The 26,247-nt window shown below is 28.5% G+C and overlaps 3 protein-coding genes across 4 annotated transcripts; 1 reads left to right on the top strand and 2 right to left on the bottom strand.

Annotated features, from left to right (window-relative positions):
- Positions 1-493: 493 nt before the first annotated feature.
- On the bottom strand, positions 494-12,176 carry SCCRO3 (defective in cullin neddylation 1 domain containing SCCRO3). The gene is made up of 4 exons (XM_033477317.2): positions 12,040-12,176; positions 11,192-11,355; positions 10,413-10,717; positions 494-9,964 (listed from the first exon to the last, which is right to left on the bottom strand). Exons 2-4 carry the CDS (start codon positions 11,271-11,273, stop codon positions 9,365-9,367), a joined length of 987 nt encoding a protein of 328 aa, XP_033333208.1. The 5' UTR covers positions 11,274-11,355; positions 12,040-12,176; the 3' UTR covers positions 494-9,364.
- Positions 12,177-12,264: 88 nt separating this feature from the next.
- Positions 12,265-22,544, top strand: obe (activating signal cointegrator 1 complex subunit obelus). 2 transcript variants are annotated; one of them, XM_076526004.1, is made up of 13 exons: positions 12,265-12,399; positions 13,183-13,342; positions 13,760-13,851; positions 13,913-14,061; positions 14,228-14,479; positions 14,557-18,759; positions 18,979-19,470; positions 19,560-19,750; positions 19,834-20,002; positions 20,108-20,365; positions 20,437-20,785; positions 20,870-21,000; positions 22,332-22,544. In XM_076526004.1, exons 2-12 carry the CDS (start codon positions 13,212-13,214, stop codon positions 20,956-20,958), a joined length of 6,375 nt encoding a protein of 2,124 aa, XP_076382119.1. In that variant the 5' UTR covers positions 12,265-12,399; positions 13,183-13,211; the 3' UTR covers positions 20,959-21,000; positions 22,332-22,544. The 2 variants fall into 2 exon arrangements, with proteins under 2 accessions (XP_076382119.1, XP_076382118.1); XM_076526003.1 differs by lacking the exons at positions 12,265-12,399; positions 22,332-22,544 and adding an exon at positions 12,764-12,974 and having other exon boundaries at positions 20,870-21,154.
- Positions 21,152-25,895, bottom strand: LOC117224400 (protein MEMO1). The gene is made up of 8 exons (XM_076526005.1): positions 25,635-25,895; positions 24,986-25,067; positions 24,840-24,908; positions 24,060-24,172; positions 23,805-23,916; positions 23,514-23,733; positions 22,960-23,064; positions 21,152-22,839 (listed from the first exon to the last, which is right to left on the bottom strand). Exons 1-8 carry the CDS (start codon positions 25,684-25,686, stop codon positions 22,702-22,704), a joined length of 891 nt encoding a protein of 296 aa, XP_076382120.1. The 5' UTR covers positions 25,687-25,895; the 3' UTR covers positions 21,152-22,701.
- Positions 25,896-26,247: the final 352 nt, after the last annotated feature.

Here is a 26,247-nt window from a genome sequence, read left to right as displayed (position 1 = left end):
CGCTCTCGCTTATTTGAAGAAATATTTCTCGCCTGAAAGGCGAATTTAATATAATAATAATTAATATAATTATTATTATATTAAATATAATATTATTAATATAATTATATAAATATAATATTATTAAATATAATATAATATAATATGCTCTCTTTCAACTTTTATAAAAAAATCTTCATTTTCTCGAGATTAACATTAATTTTTATTTGTATTCTTTTAGTAATTAGTTTTCCTACGTGAGCAAAGCAATTTCTGTCCTCATCATCGAAATTGATGATGTTTACAATCATCCTCAGCTTTGTTCGTCAATTTTTTTAAAGTCACTTCGTGTAAACCTATTAGCCCCCCTTTAGGGGGAGGATGGTCGTATGAATGATTTGATATTATGTATCCAGACGTATGAAAACGTATTAAAACTAGAGTAATTACCGTCACATAAATAATATGAATTGTATTATTCAAGCAATTTATACACAGTGTATACAAATATAAATAGGTTTATGAATCTATAAAAGCTTTATTTTTCATATTTATATAATGAATTTGATACATAAAATTATTTAGAGTAAAATTCACCACCGGATTTTTACACATTAAGTTATAAAATAATAATTGTTTCACAATTTTTTCCTTCAGTATTTTTCATATTGGTTCCTTAAAAATATCAATATTGCTTTACGAAAGATATTTTGAAGTGCAATATATGTTGTGCTGCTGAAATAATAATTTTATAATTTACATAAATAGAGAAATTATCGTCCTGGAAAAATATTTGTAATACTGCAATTTTCATCATAAAGATACCGACTTAATAAGAATAGTCATTTATAGTAACTCATAGTCACAGACATGGAAGTATTATCACTTCAGCAATGCCGGTTTCCGGGCACTGCTGCGTTAATTTCTCAACTAGCTCTCTGTAAAAATTTATTTCGTTCTCCTTATAACTTTTTCTCATTGTACAAACGCATTATCAATTACATTCTGGAAAGATGCGATGAAGGGACCAACCTCTCATATCCTTGACTTTTACATATATTGTTACGATAATTCCGCTAAATGACCTCCGCATAAATAGTACTCTCTGCTTTAACTACAGCAAAAGCATAATTTATGTGTGTATCAAGTGAATATATATACAATTGTACTAATCTAAACACAACCGAGTATCGAGATTATAAGTTCCGCGCTTATAAATGTTATTTTGTTGATAACATTTTAACAAACAGCAAACATCGGCTAAATCTTTCTGGTGGTCATCTAGAGGGGTGTTCTTGACAACATACATATGCGAAGGTCGTGTTTATCGAAGATACGTCGATTCCTTAAACAGCACTTTCACCAAATACATACATAGATTTTTCACGTGTTACGAGATAAAATGTAATAGTGTAAGAAAATATCGGAATTTTCCAAACAAGATCGTCAAGTGCCAATGCTATCCTTTCGTACACCGTACCAGTTTCAAGAAATAATAAAAACTTACCTACTTACAACACACTCGTGTAACTTCGTTTATTATCGTTATACTGACTAACAATAAGAAAGTTTACATAGCCACTTAAGTATTTACGTACTCTATTACAGGATCGAATGAACCGAGGTGACTCTGCAGTTCAGGGGAGTCTCATAAGTCGCACATCTGTGATTACAAGTCGTTCAATTTCAAATTACATGAAACAGTCGATTTAAAGCTTGTTTCCATTTAGAATTTTCCTTTTTTTTAATTACATTTTTTAACTGTTCCTTGTAATTAAATACGTAATAATTTTGTATCTGCTTATTTTGAGATCATTAATATATGCAAGTTAATTACTTAACCTTCGTGTAAAGTGCGTAAAGAAATAAAAATTTTATTTTAAGAACTTAAAAATATGATATTTTCTTATACTGCTCATATTAATAAAATATGTATAAAACTATCAGTGTAAATATTAAAATTGAAATTTTGTCGTATTAATATATAATTGTGTTGCATACTGCGAATGTATATGCATTATTAAAACTATGCCCAATTTTTGTGTCACTATCATATGTACACGTACTTCATAATCGTAACAGCTATTGTTTTCTCAATAAATCAATTACGCTTAATGATAACTTAATCTTAAGAATTATCAAACAATACATATATATTGAATTGCTGTAAAAAGTATATGAAAAAATTATATTTATTAACATTACAAAACTGCTTAAACGCATTTGTTTTGCTACCGTTTATATCTTATTCAAGAATGAAAATCACTTTATTATGAATCGTGGGAAATATACAATTTTTGTTATAAATATCCGTAGCATTAGCACTCAAATTCTACTTATATTTATCACTTGATCTTATGCATTGTTACCAAACCTATTCCATGAGACACCAATGCGCCGACAATATTTGATCTGATTAGAAGTTATCACAAGAAAAACAACCCTACGTGTTTCTTAACATTGTTCTTCAAATATTAGTTAAGTGAAAGCTTTTAATGTCTCCGGTATACAATAATATACATAAAGCTATATTCTCGATAAGCTTTTAAAGATAAGGGTTTAAACGTAAGTTTAACGTGTTATTTAGTTAAAAAATAAATTAACGATATATGTGCGTCTGTTGACCTTAAATTATTCACGCTTATGTAATGTCAATAATTTTGTTGCGAACGTAATTTTATATTACTTAACACAGAGGAACCCTTTTGTATGTGATATAAATAGCATTTATGCGAATAAAATCAGAAATATTATATACGCGACAGTTTTACAGGAGCAATTTATAAAATAAATTCTTAAAGTTAAGTTTCTATAGTGATATTAATTAAAGTTATACTATTTCGTGGAACAAAAGGAAAGAAAGAAAATGTGGCACGTACGCGAGACACCGTTGAAGATACCTACATTAGGTATCTACTATAATCCAAAATATAATAATACAACCTGTAATAGAAAAGAACATTTTTATCTGCTATTACAATCTTCAAATTCTAGACTCTAGACCACAGTTATAATTTACATCGTTGAATCTTTCAAGCAATGTTTCACATATGCTTCCTCCCAATATCAATGAAATTTAATGAAACGATGTATCTAGATTTATGATAAACGTGGTTGTAATTAATTATGTATAGCCATAGATATCCAGCTTGAGAGAAACGTGTGAAAATGGTTAGAAAGAGACGGTTAGCGGCTACGGGAATTCCTTTTACGGGAACTACTTATTTGCTAATTGCTAATCAAACAGTTCAATGTTAGAAATATGAATATTATATTAAACACGTTGCGAGAATGTGGCTCGCGAAAAAAGTCTAACATAAATAAATAACTACTGCATATAAATAAATATATGCAAGGAAGTCGATATCGTTAACAATACAAAGTTTTTCCTTATCAGTGGTTAACCGTACGGAATGTTAAAAAAGAAGCTGCATATTTTCAGTCCGAATGAACACGGATCGAGAAATGTATACGTTAATAATTATAAGCAATTTTCTGTGTAAGTTGTAACGCTTGATTTACTTGTTTTAGACAGTCAGCGCGAAAAGTCACTACGCAAGGAGTGGGGTTGCGACGCATGCTGCCGGGTGAACATTATAATTCTGGGCCTGATTGGGCCTACAGAGAACAGAGGGTGGTGCTTCCGAAAGTCGGCCGCGGCAAGCAACTAATTCCCGCTGATACAGACGAAGAGGAAGGAATTTCACAAAATTTTGTAAATAATCCAGCCACTATTGCCTAACGGATAAGTGGTATTTGTAATCAATTGATTATATAGTTTGGACGATCAGGAGACTGCATCCATTTCTAATTAAAACGGACTAAATCAAGTTGATCACTGTCAACAAATTGGTACGGTATTGTATTGTATTTGACACTTTCACAAGATAATCTCGATTTTTTTGCAGGATGTCCTATCGGCAACACTTTCCCAAATATGATTTATCAATGATGGTACGCGGTCACAATTATGGAGGGAATTATAAGTATGATATCTTGATGAAAGACTTCTACTATGGATCGGTCGCAACGAACTGGTTAATTGATCTTCCAGGTCCTAACGATAAGACGACAGATCTATCTTCTATGGACTTTTCGTTATGAGGAATTACACAAAACGGTTAGTTTGGAAAAATGTAACAGAAACAACAAACCATCTCTGGGAGCGCATTCAGAACGCATCAACCACTATTTTTGCATTAGAGGGAATATTGGTAAGAGTTCGACGAATGGACGAACTGAATTCTTGATGAAAACAACAAATCTTGAACCGTTTATTTTAACTGTCGAAACAATTAATAAAGCTCATTAAACAATTTATAATTTTACAATAAAACATGTTCGAACGTAAGTCTGTATGAACGTGTTCGATCTATTTGACTTCATCGACAAGCAATATAAGTTTGAAGAGTTTGAAGAAAGATTTAAATTCGCATTAATAAAGTTGCGATTCTGAATAGAGAAGTGTCTCTTAGTTGACATGGAGGCGAAACATTTTACGAAATTGAAACCACAGTACTCTTTGGAGAATGCGAAAGTTAAGAACGTCGACAGACAAATGGAAATCCGTGTTGTAGTTTGAAACTTTCTCTTACCTTCACAAAAATCTGAAGTACATTTTCATTTTTCGAACGTATGTGCATATATAATTCATATGTACACGTGTATACATATATACATATTAAGTAATTATATTATTTACATGTTTATTATGTTACATTATATTATATTTATGTTATTTGTACAGAGCGTTTCAAGAAAGATGTAGCACCTTTTAAAGGGTAATTTTTCAAACTTAGCAACTAGCTGAACGGATCGATAGAAACTTTAACTTTTTTGTTATATGATAAATAAAGTGGAGATACGATATTGTTTAAAAAAAAAGAAAAAAAACGATCTGTGTATAATCAAATCCGCACTGTTCGAGGGAACACTGTATCATTGAAAAGTCGCATTCTATAATACTATGAGTTGTAGGAAATTATCTTTCATTGAGAACTTTTAATTGTGAGAACTAGATTCTTATTAAAACTGTAAAAAAGATCTAAGCAAAATATGTTCCAAAAATTTTAAGTAAAATTGCGGAAATTAACAACAAAACTGTTATCATACAAATTGTATAAAGTATCTTGACATTTTGTATCTGAGCCTATCTGATGATTAAGTCTTGATGACGCATATATACTTTTAGTAATATCTATATTAAATTAAAATCAATTATTCAGTAGTTATTTTGAAATCACAAACAGCAATAAATAATTTTATAGAATTTCTCGAAATCAGAGGAATAAAATATTTTTGATATTTTCTGTTTAGCAAGTTGGAAGGTACTTCCTTGAGGAACTTTCCCTTCAAATTGTTCTATTAAAAAAAGGTGTTAAGTTACTCAATTTTTAAATACAATAATTAAAGTTATTGTAGTTTAATATCGCCATCAAAGCTTCTATGCTATATTTCATTATAAATAATACACTATTTTCTTTACTCTTCGAAAATCTTTTATTGTTTTGGAGTTGTCTGTATTTTCATAGACCATAACTTATAACGAGACGCAAGGAACAAACTAAAGAAAGAAGAAAGGAGTTAAAATATTAGAACAGATTGAAACAGAACCAAGGAAGATAAGAGTATTTGTTTGAGGATATAAAACCTTCGTATCATGTAATCCAAATCCAAAGAAAGAGATTGTTAAGAATAGGAGGAAATAAAATAGGTATTATTGGTTACAAAAGGTATTTAAAAACCATGAACGAAAACTCACCATACAGAACCACCAAATACTTGCAGGTTGAGAGTGACGATGAAGATGATGAAAACTGATGTTGAAAACCAGTGAGTTCTAAAACAACTTATGAAGAGATCCAGGATAAAGAAGCCCCAGATACCAAAAACAATCAACCCATCAAAATCAAGCAGTAATATTGTCCACCTTAAGATGCTTCTAAGATTAAAAAGAGACTCGGGATGATCCTGAAATGAAATCATCATATAATGACGAAGTAGTAAAAAACGTATCAGATATTTGCGCCGAGAATAACAGGATGATATACATGAGCAAAATATTTCTATAATGTAGAAATGTAGAGTACACATACAGCCACCATGGATAGTCTCAAAAATCTCTCCCATACTGTTTCATAAAATAGTATCAATATATTGTAGCTTACAGAAAATAAATTGACCTCTATATGTTGCTTGTAAAATTTTGTATGATCTTTTTATAAGCCACTATATAATATAGGTGATCTTATTATTTCAACTTCCTCATTACTATTCATTTGATTAATGTTTACAGAAAAAATGTGTTACCAAATTCCTATAAAGAACCATGTACAAAATACTCATTCAATTATCCATGACTGAATTTTTAAAACATTTACTTTTGCAATGAAGAGCAAAAGTAACATTGATCTTATGAGGACAGAATGAAAAAGTAGTATTGATATTTCCATTATCACCCGTAGATAAACAAAAATAAACCACCTAAGTACTGAATTATACACAAGACGTGGTCTGACAATCCACAAATAAAAAAATTGATTTTTACTTAGCAGAGAACTAAAAATCACACTACAAATCTCAAATACAATGACTTGACATTAAGTATGAGGACTTAAGATTTATGTTAATTAATGTTCAAAATGCTGCCAACGAGAGTGTCTGAAGCAATATGTATTCTGTTTGTTAACAGATAGGAACAGTTTTTGTATCCATAATTACACATAATAAAACAGTAGGGAATATTTTCCAAAATGTGGAAAACTGGTCCACTGCACACACATCACCTTATGGATTTATCTAACTGCTTCCAGGCAAGACATGAGAAGCGAGACAAATACTTATGTTCTGGAATATATGAATTTTGGAAGAAAATACCACCATAGATGCCATTTTAAAAATGAGAGGAACAATCAGTATGAATATTACTAATGTGTGAGAACACCTAATACTTTAATATTATCCACTTTCTGGAGAAGAAAGACACTGAAATATTTGTATTGGGGAGCAAACATGACAAGATTGAGGAGAAAGTCACAGAGAAGTTCTCCCTAGCAATATTAGGTCGCAATAAGGGAAATGAGACCAAGAAAGCAATTTAATGATAGAGAACTTCGAATCTTTTCCAAAAAAAATTAAACATCAAAAAACCATTCACAACCAAAATATTAAGTAAACAAATAAGTAAAATTGTATACTATCTCAACCTACAATATGGACTGAAAATTAAAGCAAAGTGCCCAGAAGTTCACTGCATTTGTCCTTGTTACCAAAAGGCATAAAATATTAATGTATGAAAGATTTTCCTTCCTCATTGTAACATATATTGTGGCAGGTTAAATAAATAAAGTGGACCCAACTGAACAATCAACACAGTAAATTAACTGATGTTTCTGAGGGTTGCTACAATATAAAAAACAATATTCATAGGAAAAGTAGCAAGTTATCACAGCTATTACAGATGAAAAAAATTAATGTAAGAGTATAAAATAAGTAAAAACATTCCTTTCACATTTAGTAACAAAAAATTTCTGAAAGATGAAAAGGAGGACAACTCTATACAGAGGACCAAGATCAGATTTACACACACAATATAACATGTAGTCCCATTACTCCAAATTGTGACCCTTGGAGTTCCATCAACTTATTGATAAGGGCATTTTATAATATAGCTTGAATAGTTTGAAAGAAATTACATCAAACTAATCTTAGATTAACATACATGAGTATTATGAGAAGAACTTGATTTATCACATTTGGGTATCAATAAGCCAGAAAATAGATTTAAAAAACTATAAACTTGGTCTAAATGTGTGTTATACAGTAGTATTAGTCCCATGTGTCTGACATGTTATATCTCAACAATAACCTTGTACTAGAACCCATGGTTAGAAGAAATAGGAAGTAAAATTTTGTGAAACTTATCAAGAACCATAATGGTTAATATACTGTAATGCTTAATTAGTAAAATGTCCTGCTTTCCAATAGTATACAGTTTCAATAAGAGATTTGAGTCTATCATGAACTGGTATATATATATCATACAATTCTTAATATTAAAGCATTTGGGTGTAAACTATATCCTTTTGGAATTGTTTTCCAAGAAAGTAAAAAAAGTACTATTATGTCAATCGATTGAATACTTTAATAAAGTATTTTGCATATGGTCCTTTCATAATAGTGATTACTTCACTCAACAATTTTTCTAATTAATAATATTTTTATGAAAATTAAAGCAATTCTTCATTTTATAAAGGCAGCAACTATGCAATAATTTAGTTTTTATTCTGTAATAATTACAAGAAATAGTTTTGATTGATACTAGAACTTAAGTTTGCAAGTTCCTCTGTGTAAGTAACATTTAACACTCTTTCGAATTATTTTATACTTGCTTCAACATTTTATTTTTCACAAATAAAGTAACAAAATGATATTAAATTATGTTTAAGCAGATTGGTAAATACTTAAAAATTCATTAATTTATTTTTAAATCAAGGCTATGTGAAGTTAAAAATATATTTGTATGAACAAAAATCAGTAGATAATAAGTTCTTTGTTGATACACTAGATATTATATATCACTAATTTTAACAAATAGTTTTCTAGTGTTTTCGAAAGACATGGCACTATATACATATGTCTGAACAACTTTATCCTATTTGAAATGTGTTTACCAGGAAATTTTAATAATACTTACTCTTGTATCTAAATATTTCAAGACTTCAGATTCTAGATATTAAAAAAGTAATAATAAATAGGAACATAATTAAATAAACCAAACGTCCATTTAAAACAATATCATAAACTACAATCACAAATTATTAAATTTGTTTCACAGTAGTGACTTTACACCATTGTCAAAAAGGTTACACCATATATTTTAATCTAACGAGATAAAGCTCGTTAGATAAATTTCCGAAGAATTTCTATATAATACGAGATCTATTTTTTTACATTTGTTTCTTTTTTACATTTGTTCTTTTTTTCAACAGTAGTTTCAAAAAGTGTAAGAAATGTTAATGTACTAGGAATCATGTACATTCACATATACTGTATCATAAAATTTAGATTATAGAAATTCTGCTTTCTAATTTATCTACTAAGTATACAAAAATTTTTAATTTGCAACATTGCAAATAAAATCCACCAAATAGAATTATATTGCGTACCTTTGATTTTACAAATTTATTAATTATTTTTTAATTAATAATTTCATTGAGTTTGGTACTTTGTATGCCAATATTAAAATTAAACAACATGAAATAATAAGGAAAGCTTACAGAAGAATGATTACCTTTTCATTGTTAGAAAAGTTTAAATAGTTTTGTTTGGAATTTAAATGAAAATTAATAATACCTTATCACAATGAAAACTGAGAACATCAATATTAAGCTTTATCAATAGAAACATCTTTTATGATATCATCTTTACTGATATTTTGATTCATTTGATCATTTTCATATTCCACAAAATCATCAAATAAACTTGGCCATGCTTCTGCATCATCATAGGCACCAAGATCATCACCAATGCTTTCAGCAAAATTCAAAAACATATTCCATGTATCTCTGGGTATGCCTCTAACATGATGGCACTCAAGAAATTTCAACCATCTGGATAAAAGTGGCGGTTCACGTAATGTAAAAACAAGCTTCCATAGAACGATTGCCATGTCAGCTGGTAATATTCTTTGACCAGAATTAATATCTAAACCAAATCGGAACGTAAATCGATAGAGATCTTTGAATAAATCACTATTTACTGACAAGTCTTGAACAATTTCTGGTAGTCTTGCTTGTATACTACGTATACTGTCTACTTTCATTGCTTTTAAACCTGTCACAAATTCTTGACGTGTAAATTGGCACATTTGTTCAGCATTTAGTTTCCAAGCAAGCACAAGTACTTGAAACTCATCCGGTGATAGTTGTAAATCATTGCAAAGTCTTTCTATTCCATCTGCTAGAATTACATCTTCATGTGGATCCTATCAATCAAATTTGCAAAACAAAAATTATTTTTTGAATAAGAATTTTGAATTTAAATTATAAATTTAGTATTAGATATGTAATGATTGGCTGTCATAAAATATTAACATGCCAACATGTCACATACCACTTAGTCCACTGTGCTGTATAACATACTGACATATCACTTTACCCTTTACTTTGTATCATAACCATTTATAGAGCAGATACCATAGCTTGTTTTGGTGATTACACAAAAGTTTGAAATTTTCTTTTTTATTAATATAAGATTTAATATGTAACAACAGTTTAATGTTATGATTTTATTGTAAAGTGAGCTTTTATAAAACTTCACTATTGTTCAATATGTTGGCACATAAAGAACAAGATGTGAAAGTCAAGTCTGACAGCCAACACAATGAAACAAAAATTAATGAAACAAACTGAAAATTTTCATTTCAAATTTACCTTATATTGGTCAAATAAAGCATTTAACTTATTCTCCGATTCTCTTTGCTGTTTTGATTCACTTGTCACATTTTGCCCAGACGATTGTCCAGATTTACTCAGTGGCGGTAAACGTGTATAAAATCCTCTCGACAAACGTAAATTATTTTGTACGCTAGGCACAGACCCACAGTTATCAGACCCTACATTATTGAATGTTGATAACGTAGTGATTGATTTTCTGTTTCCATTTATATGTGGTTCAGGTACCAAAGGCCCAGATTGTTGGCAAGAATTTGGGAACAAGCCCCTAAGTTCCATTGTTTCTACAACCACATTAACTGTTATCACTTCTATATAAAAATGTAAATATATACTAATTTTCATGTAATTTTTTTTTAATATGGTATGCAATGGAATTAATAGTATAATTAAAACAAAAAGATGGTCTTTTTCTTAATAGCAAAAGATATAATAAAGTATAATGATAGATATATATATATAATATTATAATAAATACTTTCTTATGACAATTTTTATTACTAACAATTTCTATAGTTCGAATGTATTATGTTAAATAAATTAGTGTAATTAAATGTAAAATTACATAAATCTTAGAATTATAACATCAAATTGGAATGTTAAATTGACCAATAAATATTATAATAATATAATAATTCTCTATTATCAAAAAATTGAACTTGTTAAGAAATTATAATAAAATATAAAAAGTATAAAACTCATAGGAAATATGGATAATTCATTAAAAATTAATATAAACGACAGTTATAAATAATTACCGTCTTTTTGTTCCAATGACAAAGATTGATCAGTGGTGGCTGGTGGAAAAGGCACCTTAAAGCATGAAAAACAGTTTCCCATTGATGCTGTCCGTACTTAACATCAAAGGCAAGTATGTTACGCATCAGTAGTTCAGTCTTACATTGGCAGTCTTGATCAAAATCTAAGTAGTAAAACATTTATTTATTGGATAGAATATTTTTTTATACTTGCGTTATATAACAATTAGTGCTAGTAGCTTCGTAGTCATTTAAATGACTCTATTGCGTTAATACTTTTTAACAATCAATAATTCTTTAATTTTATGACTTACATATCTACAATATTATAATTTTGGGAAATATATATAATCATAATATACATATTTATCTACAATTTCAATTCATTCTAGATTTTACTTTATTTTATAAAATAGTAATTTTTCAGAGGTAATAACCAAAATCCAAAAATATTGTTTTACAGATGCCTTTGTAAATAATGCGAAAATATATAAATACTTTTACATCAGTTAAGAACTAAAACTATAACAACATTCCAGAAAATAAAGAACTATAAAAAGAGGAAGAAAGCTACACTTTAAAAGTAGCATTTACAAAGTAACTTGTATTAGCAAAAATGTTAACAAACACCTGTTGAAGAACATTTATTAATATGTGATTAAAAGTACTCAAAATTAAAAAATAGGAATAATGGCACTGATATAATAAAGTTAAGTACTTTATATAGAATAGATATATGAATAGATAAAAAACAAAGAGTTTCAAAACTATGGTACATATTGTTCGAGGTGTCATTTGAAATGATAAACACGCAATAGATAAAGATATATATTAAATGGATTCTTTACCTTACTGTTAAGGAGGATTTTCGGTCTACCTGGGTCACGATAACCCCAGTAAGGACCCCCCGCAAAATATCTCGCTGTGACCACATTCATAAATTTTCATTTATCGGAGATATTCAAACTTGAATTCGCTGCAGTCAGAGTGTACTAAGATGCGTTAATCCCAGCCGCTTCTAGCATTTTTTTCACATACGCTTCAAATCAGATTTGTATTCAACCGAATGCTACTGTCATTTGTTGAAACGTAACCTCACAAAGTGGTGCAACGAAGCAATCATTCCATGTACAAAGGATTTAATCGTTTCAATTGTACTTGTTGGATTTGTATTGAAATACAACTTAAAACGGTTCTACGCAAACACAGTGAGAGATAGATTTTTCATCTATTAATACATAATAAAGAATACCTTCGCAACGAAGTAACAACGTTACCTTTTTCGTAAATTCAGTATTGATACACCATAAAAATAATAATCATTAGTGACGACACATATGCTATAAAAATAATATAGATATTTAAAGTGAAAGGAAATGCATTTGATAATACTCTATTACATATTTGATTACTAGAAATATTGCAACTTATATTTCATATTCCTTTCTTCGATGTTGTCATGCGTTTTTATCACTTCAAAAATGAACGTCATTTCTGAATGTCCAATTTTACACACAGCCAGATGTGTTTCTATGTACACGTTATTATAAACTATAATTATAAACTTGTGTGTTCAGACATATTTATTCTATAAAAATATGAAGTATTCATTAAATTTCAATCGTAGAAGAAATAATTTTTTTATTTATACATCATAAATGTATATTTATATATGCACACGTAACTTACATATTTTTTATTGATATTACTATATTTCTATCATAAAAAAAGATGTGTATGTATGCTGTTTTGCAACTTTTTCTACTAAATTTTCTTGAGTAGTGTAAGTGTATATAATGTTCAAGAAACAATATATTATACTTTATTTATAATTTATACATACTAATTTAGAGTTATTTTTTATTTTCTATGAATTTCACGATTATTAATATTGTTTAATTCCTTTTTCAGAAAAAAATTTGCAAACTTTTTTAAATTTTAAAAGTACAACCAATTTATTTTTATAAACAATATATTTATGTATGTTTCAGTTAATGTATAGTGATATAATTGATTAAAAATGCCTGAATTACCACGTATTACAAGATCATTACGAACCTTCACAAATCTTGGGCGTATCAAAAGTACAACAAATTTAAAACCAAATGATATACTTAGGAAGCAGAAGGAACAAAATAGTAAACTAAAAAGGTATTTTTTAATTTTAATATTTCCTGCATTGCGTTAGGTATTTTATAAAAAAAGGAAAATATATTTGCATTCTTAAGAAAATAAATACAAAATTTCTTTTATTATTGTATTTTGTTTATTAGTATTTAATAAAAAGTCTTTCATACAAGTATTATCTATATATTTAAAAACTTGGTATTATGTAATGATTTAAAAAATCTCATTCATTCATAATTAAATTCTACGAACTAATTATTAGAGCAAATTAATTTTCACACTGTGTCCGTACAATCTTTATCATGTGTTAAATTTCATATTTATGATTGAATTGAATTCATGCAATAATAAATGAATGTAACACAAGATAAGCATTAACTTTAATTTTTTGAATAATTGTGTCACATACATTAATAGATGATTCTTTTATGTATAATATAGTCAATTAAGTTGGCAAGATTTAAGCAATCTTTTACCCAAAATTACTTTGCATCATGTTGAAGAGCTACGTCAGATTGTTGACAAAATATTTGGTATGTATCAATGTATAATTATATAAAATAAAAACTTGTTAGTAATTTGTTATTATTTCAGATGAATATCCTTTAGAATTCAAACATGACTTTTTAATGTTTGTTATACAAGTATTAATTGATGACACAATTTTAACAGAAACAAAATTTCAAATTTTAAAGGAAAAAGCAGGAAATTTAACACGTCAGGATGTTCATAAGATGATATCTGTAAGTTTATATAATCTTGCATATATATATATACACATGCACATATTGAATTATCTAGTAATAGAAATCTGTGAGCATTTATTACAAGCTTGAGAAAACATACCTTAGCAAATGAATATTTTATAATCATGAATTTAAATATTACATGATCATATATTTTTTACAGATAGTTACAATGATTAGAAAATACTTAAATGAAAATGATTTGATGTTATTAAGAAATGGAAAACAAAATAGTAATGGTATGGAAACATCAGAACATATATCATTTATTCCAAAATTTGATTATAAACCTGCAAAAGTATTATGGCCAAATACAGATGCACTTCGTAGTATGTCTTTAAAAAATATAAATCAGACCACAAATAACTTTACAATGAAGTATAACAACGACACTATGCAATTATGCAAAACTCAAGTATATTTTAAATTATTTTAATCTAATATTAGTATTCTAAGCGTTCTCATATTTAATAGGTCATATTTATGTTCTAGTTTGATAAAACGACATATAAGCAATATTTGGAATTATGTTATACAAAGTATGCTGAAAGTATGTCTTTGGAGAACTTTACTGAAATGATAAATTCAAAGTTAGATAGTAAGAGTATGCAAAATGAATTACTCGATTTCCTTGGTTATGAACAATTAGAATTTATTGAGTATATTATTCAACATCGACAAAGTATTTTGGCTTTAACTTTTGCTCCTAGTCCATGTTTTCGTTCTGTTCCTAAAGCACAAAAACAATGTGACTTACAAAGACCAGTAATTACTGGTCAAGTAACAGTACAGTCTGAAAAAGAAAAACATTTATTAAAACAAGTTAGAAAAGAGGAAAAAAAATCAAATAAAATCTCGAGCAAACGCGAAGGAAATGACGTTGAATCATATGCTCTATATGCCAAAAAGCAAGAAGCATTAAAAGAATCACACACACCAATATTCAAAAGAGACACTGTTTCTAGAAAGGAAAATTATCCATTTGTATTTAAATCGGATGAAAGTAATAGGTCTGCAGTTAATTTATTAGGTTACAAAATAATGCTACCGGAAAATATTGTGAAGACTGATACACGAATATATGAGGAAATTAATATACCTATTCCAGAATCCCAACTCAACTTTGAAAATGAAATTAGTTATAAACCTATTATGATATCCACATTAGATAACATCGGACAAATGGCTTTCAGAGAAATTGAAAGTTTAAATCGAATACAAAGTATAGTGTTTAATGCAGCTTATCATACCAATGAAAATTTATTAATTTGTGCACCTACAGGTGCTGGAAAGACTAATGTTGCTATGTTAACTGTTATACATCAATTAAAACAGCATATTGAAGATGGTCAGATAATGAAAAATCAATTCAAAATAATTTATATAACACCTATGAAAGCTTTAGCAGCAGAAATGACAACAAATTTTGGTAAAAGACTCGAATGTCTTGGCATATCTGTTCGAGAACTAACTGGAGATATGCATTTAACAAAATCAGAAATTCAACAAACGCAGATGATTGTCACTACTCCAGAAAAATGGGATGTTTTAACCAGAAAGGGTAGTGGAGATATTTCTTTTACAAGCATAGTGAAATTATTAATTATTGATGAGGTACATTTATTACATGGTGATAGAGGTCCTGTAGTTGAAGCATTGGTTGCTCGAACTTTACGACAAGTGTTATCTTCACAAAGTATGATTAGAATTGTTGGACTATCAGCAACTCTGCCAAATTACTTAGATGTTGCAAAATTTTTAAGAGTGAGTCCGCGTGCAGGACTTTTTTATTTTGATCATCGCTTTCGCCCAGTGCCACTTAGTCAAACATTTATTGGTGTAAAAGCAACTGCACCCTTACAATGCTCGAATGATATGGATCATATATGTTATGATAAAGTTGTGGAAATGGTACGTGAAGGACATCAAGTTATGGTTTTTGTACATGCACGTAACGCTACAGTTAAAGTGGCGAATGCATTAAAAGATTTAGCTATACAAAATGAGACGTTGAAACTATTTATACCCAAAGGTCATGAAAAATTTGTGGGCAAAGCTTTTTCTAAATCACGTAACAAACATTTAATAGAATTATTTAATAATGGATTGTCAGTGCATCATGCTGGTTTATTACGTACAGAGCGAAATTTAGTTGAAAAATATTTTTCTAAAGGATTAATTAAGGTCTTGGTTTGCACTGCGACATTAGCTTGGGGTGTGAATTTACCTGCGCATGCAGTTATTATAAGAGGAACAGAAATATATGATTCAACACGTGGTTCATTTATGGATTTAGATATATTAGATGTTCTTCAAATTTTTGGACGTGCTGGTAGACCACAGTTTGACAGTACAGGACACGCTACAATCATTACTTCTCACAATAAACTATATCATTATTTATCGTTATTAACGAATCAAATACCTATCGAAAGCAATTTCATTAAATATTTAGAAGATAATTTAAATGCTGAAATTTCATTAGGCACAATATCAAATGTAGAAGAAGCCATAAATTGGCTGAGCTTTACTTATTTATTTGTCCGAATGAAATTAAATTATCACGTTTATGGAATCCCTTATAAAGTTATGTCGGAAGATCCAAATCTAGAGCGAAAGAGAAAAGAATTAATTCAAGTAGCAGCTCAATTACTAGATAAAGCAAAAATGATTCGATACAATGTAGATACTGGAGACCTTAATACAACAGACCTTGGACGTATAGCAAGTCACTTTTATCTTAAATATCATACAGTTGAAATTTTCAATGAACTGATGAAACCGATTATGAATGAAGCAGAAATACTTGCAATGATATCAAAATCACAAGAGTTTGAGCAATTAAAGGTGCGAGATGATGAGATTAATGAACTGCAATACATGTCTGAAAATTATTGTGAACTTGTACCACAAGGTGGTGTAGAAAATATTCATGGTAAGGTGAATATTCTGTTGCAAACATACTTATCACGTGGTCGAATTACTTCATTTTCACTGATGTCGGATCAAGCGTATATTACACAAAATGCAGTACGCATATGTAGAGCATTATTTAAAATTATGTTAAGAAAAAGTAATGCATTAATGGCTGGACGTTTACTAGAAATAGTAAAAATGTTTGAATTACAACAATGGAATATAACGAGTCCTTTACGCCAATTTTCTTGTTTGACTGCTGAAATGATTGATAAAATAGAACAACGTGAATTAACAATTGATAGATTAAATGATATGAGTGTCAAAGAAATTGGAGATATTTTACGTAATCCGAAACAAGCAACATTAGTAAAGGAATGTTGTAAAGAACTACCTATGTTAGAAATGGAAGCCACTGTACAGCCAATTACCCGTACAATTTTAAGAATACGGCTGAAAATATATCCTCAGTTTCGGTGGAATGATAGAGTACATGGCAAAACAGCAGAACATTTTTGGATATGGGTAGAAGACTCAAATACTAATGATCTTTATCATCACGAAGACTTTATGTTGACTAAAAAAATGGTTTGCAACAATTTGGAACAAGAACTTGTTATGACTATACCATTGCATGAACCACAATCTGCTCAATACATAGTGAAAGCAACAAGCGATCGCTGGTTGAGTTGTGAAAGTATGACACCCCTTAACTTTCATAATTTAATATTACCTGACATATTTCCACCTCACACTGACTTATTGGAGTTACAACCTTTATCAGTGGAAACATTGAAAGAACCAACATTTAGAAGACTCTATAAATTTACTCATTTCAATCCTATTCAGACCCAAATTTTTCATTGTTTGTACCACACTGATAATAATGTACTTTTGGGTGCTCCAACTGGTTCAGGAAAAACGATTGTAGCTGAAATAGCTATGTTTCGAGTATTCAAACAATATCCTACGCAGAAAGTTGTGTATATTGCACCTTTGAAAGCTTTGGTACAAGAACGAATAAAGGATTGGAAAATTCGATTAGAAAATTCACTTGGAAAGAAAGTAGTAGAGTTAACTGGAGACGTATCACCGGATATTAAAGCTATAGCTAGTGCAAACGTTATTGTAACTACACCAGAAAAATGGGATGGCATTAGCAGAAGTTGGCAGACAAGAACTTATGTGAAAAATGTTGCGCTTATAATCATTGATGAAATTCACCTTTTAGGAGAAGATCGGGGTCCTGTATTAGAAGTCATTGTTTCAAGAACTAACTTTATTTCTTCTCACACAAAGAGAAAACTTAGAATTGTTGGACTATCTACAGCATTAGCTAATGCTGTGGATCTAGCTAATTGGTTAGGTATTCGAGAAATGGGAATGTATAATTTCCGCTCATCTGTACGGCCTGTACCATTAGAAATTCATATAAATGGTTTCCCTGGGAAACATTATTGTCCACGAATGGCAACAATGAATAGACCAACATTTCAAGCGATCAAGCAACATTCACCATCAAGTCCAGCTCTTATATTTGTTTCATCGCGTAGACAAACACGATTAACTGCAATGGGTTTAATCGCTTATCTAGCAGCAGAAGAAAATCCGAAACAATGGTTGCACATGCCAGAAGAAGAAATTGATAATATATCACATCATGTACAAGATTCAAGTTTGAAACTTTCACTTGCTTTTGGAATTGGTCTTCACCATGCTGGTCTTCAGGATAAAGATAAAAAAACTGTAGAAGAACTATTCGTTAATAATAGAATTCAGGTACATGCTTAAAATATACAATGATTATTATGTTACTTATAACGTAGCTTACAACTACATTTTACTATTAATTTCTACAATATGTTTCGTAATAATTTTTTATTTTCTTACCTTCTTTCCATTTTATTATACATTCTCATTTTAATTTCTTGTAATTTCATTTGATTGAGATAGTTGAGAATATTTAAATCCTACATACTTTATAAAAATATTGTTTAGGTGTTAATTGCTACAGCTACTTTGGCATGGGGAGTAAATTTTCCTGCTCACTTGGTAGTAATAAAGGGAACAGAATACTTCGATGGTAAAGTAAAACGTTACGTGGATATGCCAATTACAGATGTACTTCAGATGATGGGTCGGGCAGGGCGACCTCAATTTGATAATTCTGGAGTAGCAGTTGTTTTAGTACATGATTTGAAGAAAAACTTTTATAAAAATTTCTTACACGAGCCGTTTCCAGTTGAATCGAGTTTATTGGCAGTACTACCAGATCATATAAATGCAGAAATTGTGGCTGGTACAATAAAAAATAAACAAGAATTTTTAGATTATTTAACATGGACTTACTTTTTTAGAAGATTAATAAAAAATCCTGTGTACTATAACTTGAGTACTCTAGAACCTCATACAATTAATGAATACTTATCTTCTTTGGTCGATAGAACAATAAAAGTGTTGATGGATTCACATTGCATTGATTTTGATGAGGTTTGTATTAAATGTAGTTTGTTAATTCTTGATAACGAATAGTTAAGTATTAATAATAATATTACGATTATGAATTTTCTTGATTATAGGATGGACAAACTATATTTCCACTGTCAATGGGTAAAATAGCATCATTTTATTACTTATCGCATCATACAATGTTGATGTTTGAACAATCATTGAATAGTTCTCTAACGCTTGAAGAGTCTTTACAAATTTTATCTAATTCTTATGAGTATAGTGAATTACCTGTAAGACACAATGAAGAATTATTAAACGAGTAAGTCACCTATTTTATTAATTGAAAAAAAATATCAATTTAAATAACTCGAATTTATTCCGATCATTTTCATTATTTTACAGGAACCTAAGTAAAATGTGTCGTTACACAGTAGACAACTACTCGTACGATTCTCCAAATACTAAAGCTTTCATATTACTTCAAGCACACTTTTCACGGCTTCCACTACCATGTGTAGATTATAGTACTGATTTAAAATTAGTTCTTGACCAAGCAATTAGAATTATTCAGGTATACATAACAATTAAATACAATGTTATGTTATGTGTACATAATATCCCCCGTCCATTTTATTAAAAATATTGGACTGATATTATTGTAAATAATTGTTTTTAGGCTATGATAGATACTGTAGCAGATCATGGCTGGCTTATATCTACACTCGTTAGTATACAGTTGCTTCAAATGATTATTCAAGCTCGATGGATAGATGAATCTGCCATAACTACATTACCTCATATAAATTCAGAAGATGTACAATTATTTTCATCTTTGTCCACAATTCTTCCTTTATTATGTAATATTGTATATAGTAAGCAGAATTTGCTTGTAGAAACATTAAGTGAAAGGTTTCAAAAAAATGAAGTACAGGAGGTGAGTTTGAAATTGAAAAAGTTAAAATTATCAATCTCATTATTACCATAATGTTATTAATATTTGAACAGATATGTCAGGTGATAAAAGAAATGCCAATACTTTGTATTGATGCAAGCTTGGAAGGTCATTGGTCTGATGGTACTAAACAAAAATCTGTTATATTGAAGACAGCAAGTACTACTAGTATTGATGTACATAAAGATCAGATCTATATACTGAACATTGGAATGAAACGAAGAAATAGATCTAATAATTTAAGAGTGCATTGCCCTATGTTCCAAAAAGGAAAGGACGAGGGCTGGTTTTTGGTGTTAGGCAATACTTCTGATAAAGAATTATGGGCACTAAAACGAATAAGTGGAATAAGAGATCAACGAAAATGTCAACAATTACAGTTTACGACACCATCAAAATTAGGTATTTATGAAACTAGAAATGTTGTATTATCTTAAATGTAGTAATATTAAGTACTAAAAAGAACTGAAAATTTGTTCATTAAAGGTTGTACAGCAATTACGTTGTATTTGATGTCCGATTCTTACATAGGATTGGATCAACAATATACTATACAAATAAACATTATATCTTAATTTAATAGATATAAATATATGCTCAAAAGACTAAGATAAAATGTAAGTATACATCTTTAAATTTGTTACCTTAATTATTAAATACAAATTAATTATTTCAATGTGAACTAATTTCTATTAATTAATCTATAAAAATCTGGACTTGTTACACCATTTTGAGATATAACAATAAAAATTATAATAATTATAAATGTAAGTTTTAAGTATTTATTTTTTTTAATGTGCATACAAATTTACATATATCTCCTTACATAATACACGACTATGAAACAATATAAGATTATTCTACTTGTTTCATACAAATAGAATCCTTACTGACTTAGTATACAAAGATAGAAAAAGCAACATCTTGAGGATCAGTTTTACAATTTCACTATATATAAATAAAACATCACAATAAAAAAGTTAAAAAGAACAATAGTTTATTATAAAATAGGTTTAATAGAATACATATAAGATTTACTATACAAATTTTATATCATAACATAAACATTGATAATTTATAAGAAATAAAAGCATAAAAGCGACGTCTTAAAATATATTATATATTTTTTTACGTACTGATCCTCCTTTACACTTATACAAAATTACATTATGACAGTATAATATTCGTATTGTTCTCTTTAATACGTTCGCTATCATCGTAAGGTCAGAGAACTAGTTGCTGTATCACATGCTTGTGACGTCTGACAACGAACGCGTTAACATCTATGCTAACGAAAAATAACAATAGTTTGTAGAGCAGGAAGGATTTGAGATCATTTCATTGCTTTGTTTCAAAGAGAATATAATTAAATTGTACTTATCGCTTTTACAAGCATTTCATTAGTTATTGATCATTGCAGTCTGTTCATCCTAAAGACGCAGAAGAGATATGTTTCAAACCTGGTTCTTTAGTTTTAAACGCGCACATCCCTGAGACACATAATATATAAAAATGCAGGAGTATATAAAAATTAAAAATATGTCAGTTATGTATTTTTATTCTTAATATTTATCAATTTATTAGACAAAACGTTATTAAACTAAAACTTTGAAAAATTGAATGCAATAAATAATTTTATTTTAATAATATATTTGCAAATCATAAAAAATCTACACAGCAAACACTATTGTACCTACATTATACTTAACCATAATCTACAAATGTATTTTAACATTTTATGAAACAAGATATTACTCTCCTTCTTTTCTTAGTATATACATCTAAATTTCTTTCTGATTTCTCGCAATTGTCAAAAATAGAAATGTATTAACATTGTTAAATGTTAATTTATTAGTTATCTCTTCTTTATCAGTAGATTGAACTCTGCCAGGTATTTTGAAGCCTGTATGTGCTGTAGCACATTTTACATTATTATTATTATTTGCAGGATTATATTAATAATCAAAGCAAAGAAATACTTAAGCTCCTTCCACAAATAAAGTCGAACATGGAAGTACTGATTATTTCTTGTAAGTAATATACCGAGATACCTTTACACAAAACAACTTTGTAATAATATATTTTTATTTATTTATTGCAAACATTAATGTATCTTTTCACGAATAACTAAATAGAATTATATAATAAATCGTTACTCATCTTTCCGTGTTATTTTTTGTATGTATAAAAAATGTTTAAGAAAATCTTGATCAATGCATCTGATGCTTAATAGATTATTACTGTCGTTTTTTTAGTACTTTCTTTTCCTGTGTAAATTTCCTGACTGGCAATTAGTGACCTTGAAGATATAAATCTTATCACTCGAGAACTAAGGAAGCACTAGCATAACTAACAGAACTGTCATTCATGTTATTGCATTGATTGCTTTGAGCATATTTCAAAAACTTCAAGTTCATTCTTTGTCCATTAGTATTCCCTTTCAAATTGTGTATAGCCTGTTAACATAGTATATCATAATTTTATTATGAATTTTTATTAGGTTAAATGAAGTGTGTAAAATACATAAAAAATATAATTAACTCAAATTACAGACTTGAACAAATAAAAATGATTACCTGCAATAGGACACTGATAGGATGACGACCACATATAGTGTTACCATATTTTTTAAGGTAATCAGTAAATACTGTAGGATTTAAGCATTCTATGATGTCCATTCCCTATAATAAATTAATGGAAATACGATATGGAACAAAACATTAAATAAGTATTTCATCAAAGTATATATTAAACTTTGGTTAGATATTATTTACTATTACTTACATATATGATAAATTAAAGGTTTAATATTCACTTGATTACAACATTCTTTATTAATGTATCCAAACAAATTTTTAAAAAGTTCCAATATTCAGATAATGATATAAGATTATATTGTGAAATAGTATTGCACAAAAAAATATATTTGTTCTTTTTTAATTAACTGAAAACAACTAGCAATTCTTTATATTTAAAAATATACAATTCATACACAAAATATTATGATTATTATCAAATGCTATAAAATAATATTTTCTTTTAATGAGCAAATACTATATCTTTGTTTATAATAAAAATTAAATTGTTTATATTTAGATATAATGATATAAATATGAACTATACTGCATACCATTTTATCAAGATTCTGAATAGATCTATGAATTGGACCACATGATCTATCATAATATGTGTAACGAAAACGTTGTCCCCAGTGACAAAAATCTGAAGAAATAACAAATAATGTTTGTGGATCAGCCATATATGGCGCTAACAATCTCCCATATAATGCTTCTCTTTCTGGACTTAATGATCCAACAAGTATAGGAATAATAGTAAAAGAATCTTTGAACCTATATTAATAGGAAAAAAGATTAAAATTGTACACAACGTAAGTGAAGTATAATTACTATAATTAGCCTACCCTTCCATAACTTTTGATATGAATGGTAATTGCATTTCAATACTGTGTTCTTCTTCATCTGTATTTAAATCCATCCATTCAAAATGTCTAGTTTCTTCAAGTTCTCTGCATACTATCATATGAACAGAAACCTATATTTGAACTAATCTTTGATAGTAATTCATACTTATATATGTTTTTTACATTATACTTCATTGTTTTAAAAAGATTCCATCCAAAAATCTATTTTAATATTCTGTAGTGTACAATTTATACCTTGTTGATCAATATGCAGATCATACAGTGGTGTTTGATAAATTGAAGCAGAAGAAAGAGCACAACCAGCTAATCTCACATGATGTGATGGGCCCAGAATAAATATCCTACGACTATATGATGATACATTACATATTTAAGATTTTAAATTAAATGAATGTAATATACTATTATATTTATGATAGTAGGTCATTTTCATTGAATAATATGTTAAAGTGTCAAAATATCATTATAAATATTAAATGAATAATTGGATTGAATTATAGACCATTTTTACTGCAAGTAGCAGGAACTTACTTGTATTTATGAAACATAATTATTAATAATCAGAAAGAGTAGATTAAAACAAATCTTTTGAAATTGAGACATACTCAAAGATAGGTGTTTGACTAATTTGCACATAATATTGCAATTAAAACAAAATCTTCATTATATACTTCATTATTAAAATGTAAAAGGTAAAGGTCTTTATTACTGCTGCTTACATCTTTAAATACAATTTCTATTATATTTCTCGGCTTTTTTTTACATAAAATAAATATAATATAATTATGATACTATATAATAAGACAAGTTAAATTATTGTAAATGTAAACTTAACTCAAATATTTTTCCAGATATATATCGGACTCACAAGTTGAATTATAAAAATGACTCAGTTTTTAATTAAACAAAACTACAATATATAAAAATGAAAAATAAAAAATGGTCACTAATGTAATAGTCATCCAATGTAAATCACATATTTAATTATTAGATTTCATTCCAACTAAAACTTACACAACAACAGGACTAATCTGGCGATATGCAAAACCAGCACATGCTCCACAATAGCTGTACCCTGCGTGTCTGTGAAATTGTGTTCGTATTTCAGTAAAGATTTGTTAATTTAAAAAAAATGGTTGTAATGTGCTATAATTACTGACGGGGCAATAATTGCCCTAGCAGGTCCATGTGACAAGTCTGCTGCCCCCAACCAACCTTCTAATTGCTTATTCAATTCTGTACCTGTACAAAATATTCATTTTAAGATATATAATAATAATTAATGCAAAATCTGGACAATTATAAAAGAAACAGAAAAACTATTAATGGAAGCTAAAATTATACAAATGAATAGAAATGCTACAATAAAAACAACAATTTCTGCATAAAAACAGATTTTTACTGAGTTGCCTCAAAATTTTAAGCAAATTGATAATATTCAATATGAAATAAATACGAACTTTATAGAAAAACATAACTAAACAATAAATTTAATAAAGTATGGTTGGATGCAATATGTCTATAAAATGTATATTATCCTACTGAATAATCAAAGTAGAACATAATAACAACAAATGATATCACAGGAATTATTAATATTACATATTAATTTACATAAATATACATTACTGCATCAGAAAAATGCTGTTTACAGGTGCATCATTTGTTGTAGCTACTCGTTTATGTGTGTGAAGACTAGAAATCATATGATAACTTTACATAAAAAATAATAAATAATAACGATCATATCATAGTTAACAGATATAGGAATATTAAATGAATTGAAAATATATTTTAAATAATGCTTACCAGAGCCTGCGTACCAACTACCAGCATGAGTTGCTCTTCTAATTAATGCCATTTTTCGTCTTGTTGCACCAATTCTTATTTATATCAATAACTTCTTAAAGTAAATAATATATTTGTTTATTAATGATTTTATATATAATCTATATATAGAGTAGTTATTAAATCCTATTTAAATACAAAATGTTTATAAAATTCTATCACAAAACTTTTTATTTAACCACGAACCATGCACTTCTAATAACGTCCAATGATGTGATTACTATACCATGTCAAAAAGGTGAGTGTACGTACATGTGTGTATATTTTTTGTGTACAAACAAAATGCAGTACGTAAGAAGCTGATTGTATTTCAAAAATTTTCATATTTTAATTACAAATCTATTTACAAATTATTTATTTCACGCGGCAATTAATATGTTCTATTTATTAGTTCTATCCTCTCTGATAGAACTCTAATGGTACATATACTATGTACGTATACACTACATATGCATATAAACTACAGACGCACAGATATTATAGACTAAACATGCATTAACACACATATATATGTATGTATGTATGTAACACTAGATACGGCTTCAGATAGTTTTCTTGATGCCAAGACGAATTA

The sequence above is a fragment of the Megalopta genalis genome, chromosome 13 (assembly GCF_051020955.1).
Source record: "Megalopta genalis isolate 19385.01 chromosome 13, iyMegGena1_principal, whole genome shotgun sequence".
NCBI lineage: Eukaryota > Metazoa > Arthropoda > Insecta > Hymenoptera > Halictidae > Megalopta > Megalopta genalis.
Note: the sequence above shows the minus strand (reverse complement) of the source record. Positions and strands in the feature narration are given on the sequence as shown.

Bases quoted from the DNA above. Each gene is read 5' to 3' on its own strand.
- LOC117224400 (XM_076526005.1), bottom strand. From the start codon at position 25,686: ATGGCATTAATTAGAAGAGCAACTCATGCTGGTAGTTGGTACGCAGGC. The intron at 23,734-23,804 runs GTAGGCTAATTA...CTATTAATATAG, and splicing joins ATATCAAAAGTTATGGAAGG to GTTCAAAGATTCTTTTACTA. The intron at 22,840-22,959 runs GTAATCATTTTT...CTATGTTAACAG, and splicing joins CTATCAGTGTCCTATTGCAG to GCTATACACAATTTGAAAGG.
- SCCRO3 (XM_033477317.2), bottom strand. From the start codon at position 11,273: ATGGGAAACTGTTTTTCATGCTTTAAGGTGCCTTTTCCACCAGCCACC. The intron at 10,718-11,191 runs GTAATTATTTAT...ATGTGGTTGTAG, and splicing joins GTCATTGGAACAAAAAGACG to AAACAATGGAACTTAGGGGC. The intron at 9,965-10,412 runs GTAAATTTGAAA...TTTGATTGATAG, and splicing joins CTTTATTTGACCAATATAAG to GATCCACATGAAGATGTAAT.
- obe (XM_076526004.1), top strand. From the start codon at position 13,212: ATGCCTGAATTACCACGTATTACAAGATCATTACGAACCTTCACAAAT. The intron at 13,852-13,912 runs GTATGTATCAAT...TTATTATTTCAG, and splicing joins GATTGTTGACAAAATATTTG to ATGAATATCCTTTAGAATTC. The intron at 19,751-19,833 runs GTAAGTCACCTA...ATTATTTTACAG, and splicing joins AATGAAGAATTATTAAACGA to GAACCTAAGTAAAATGTGTC.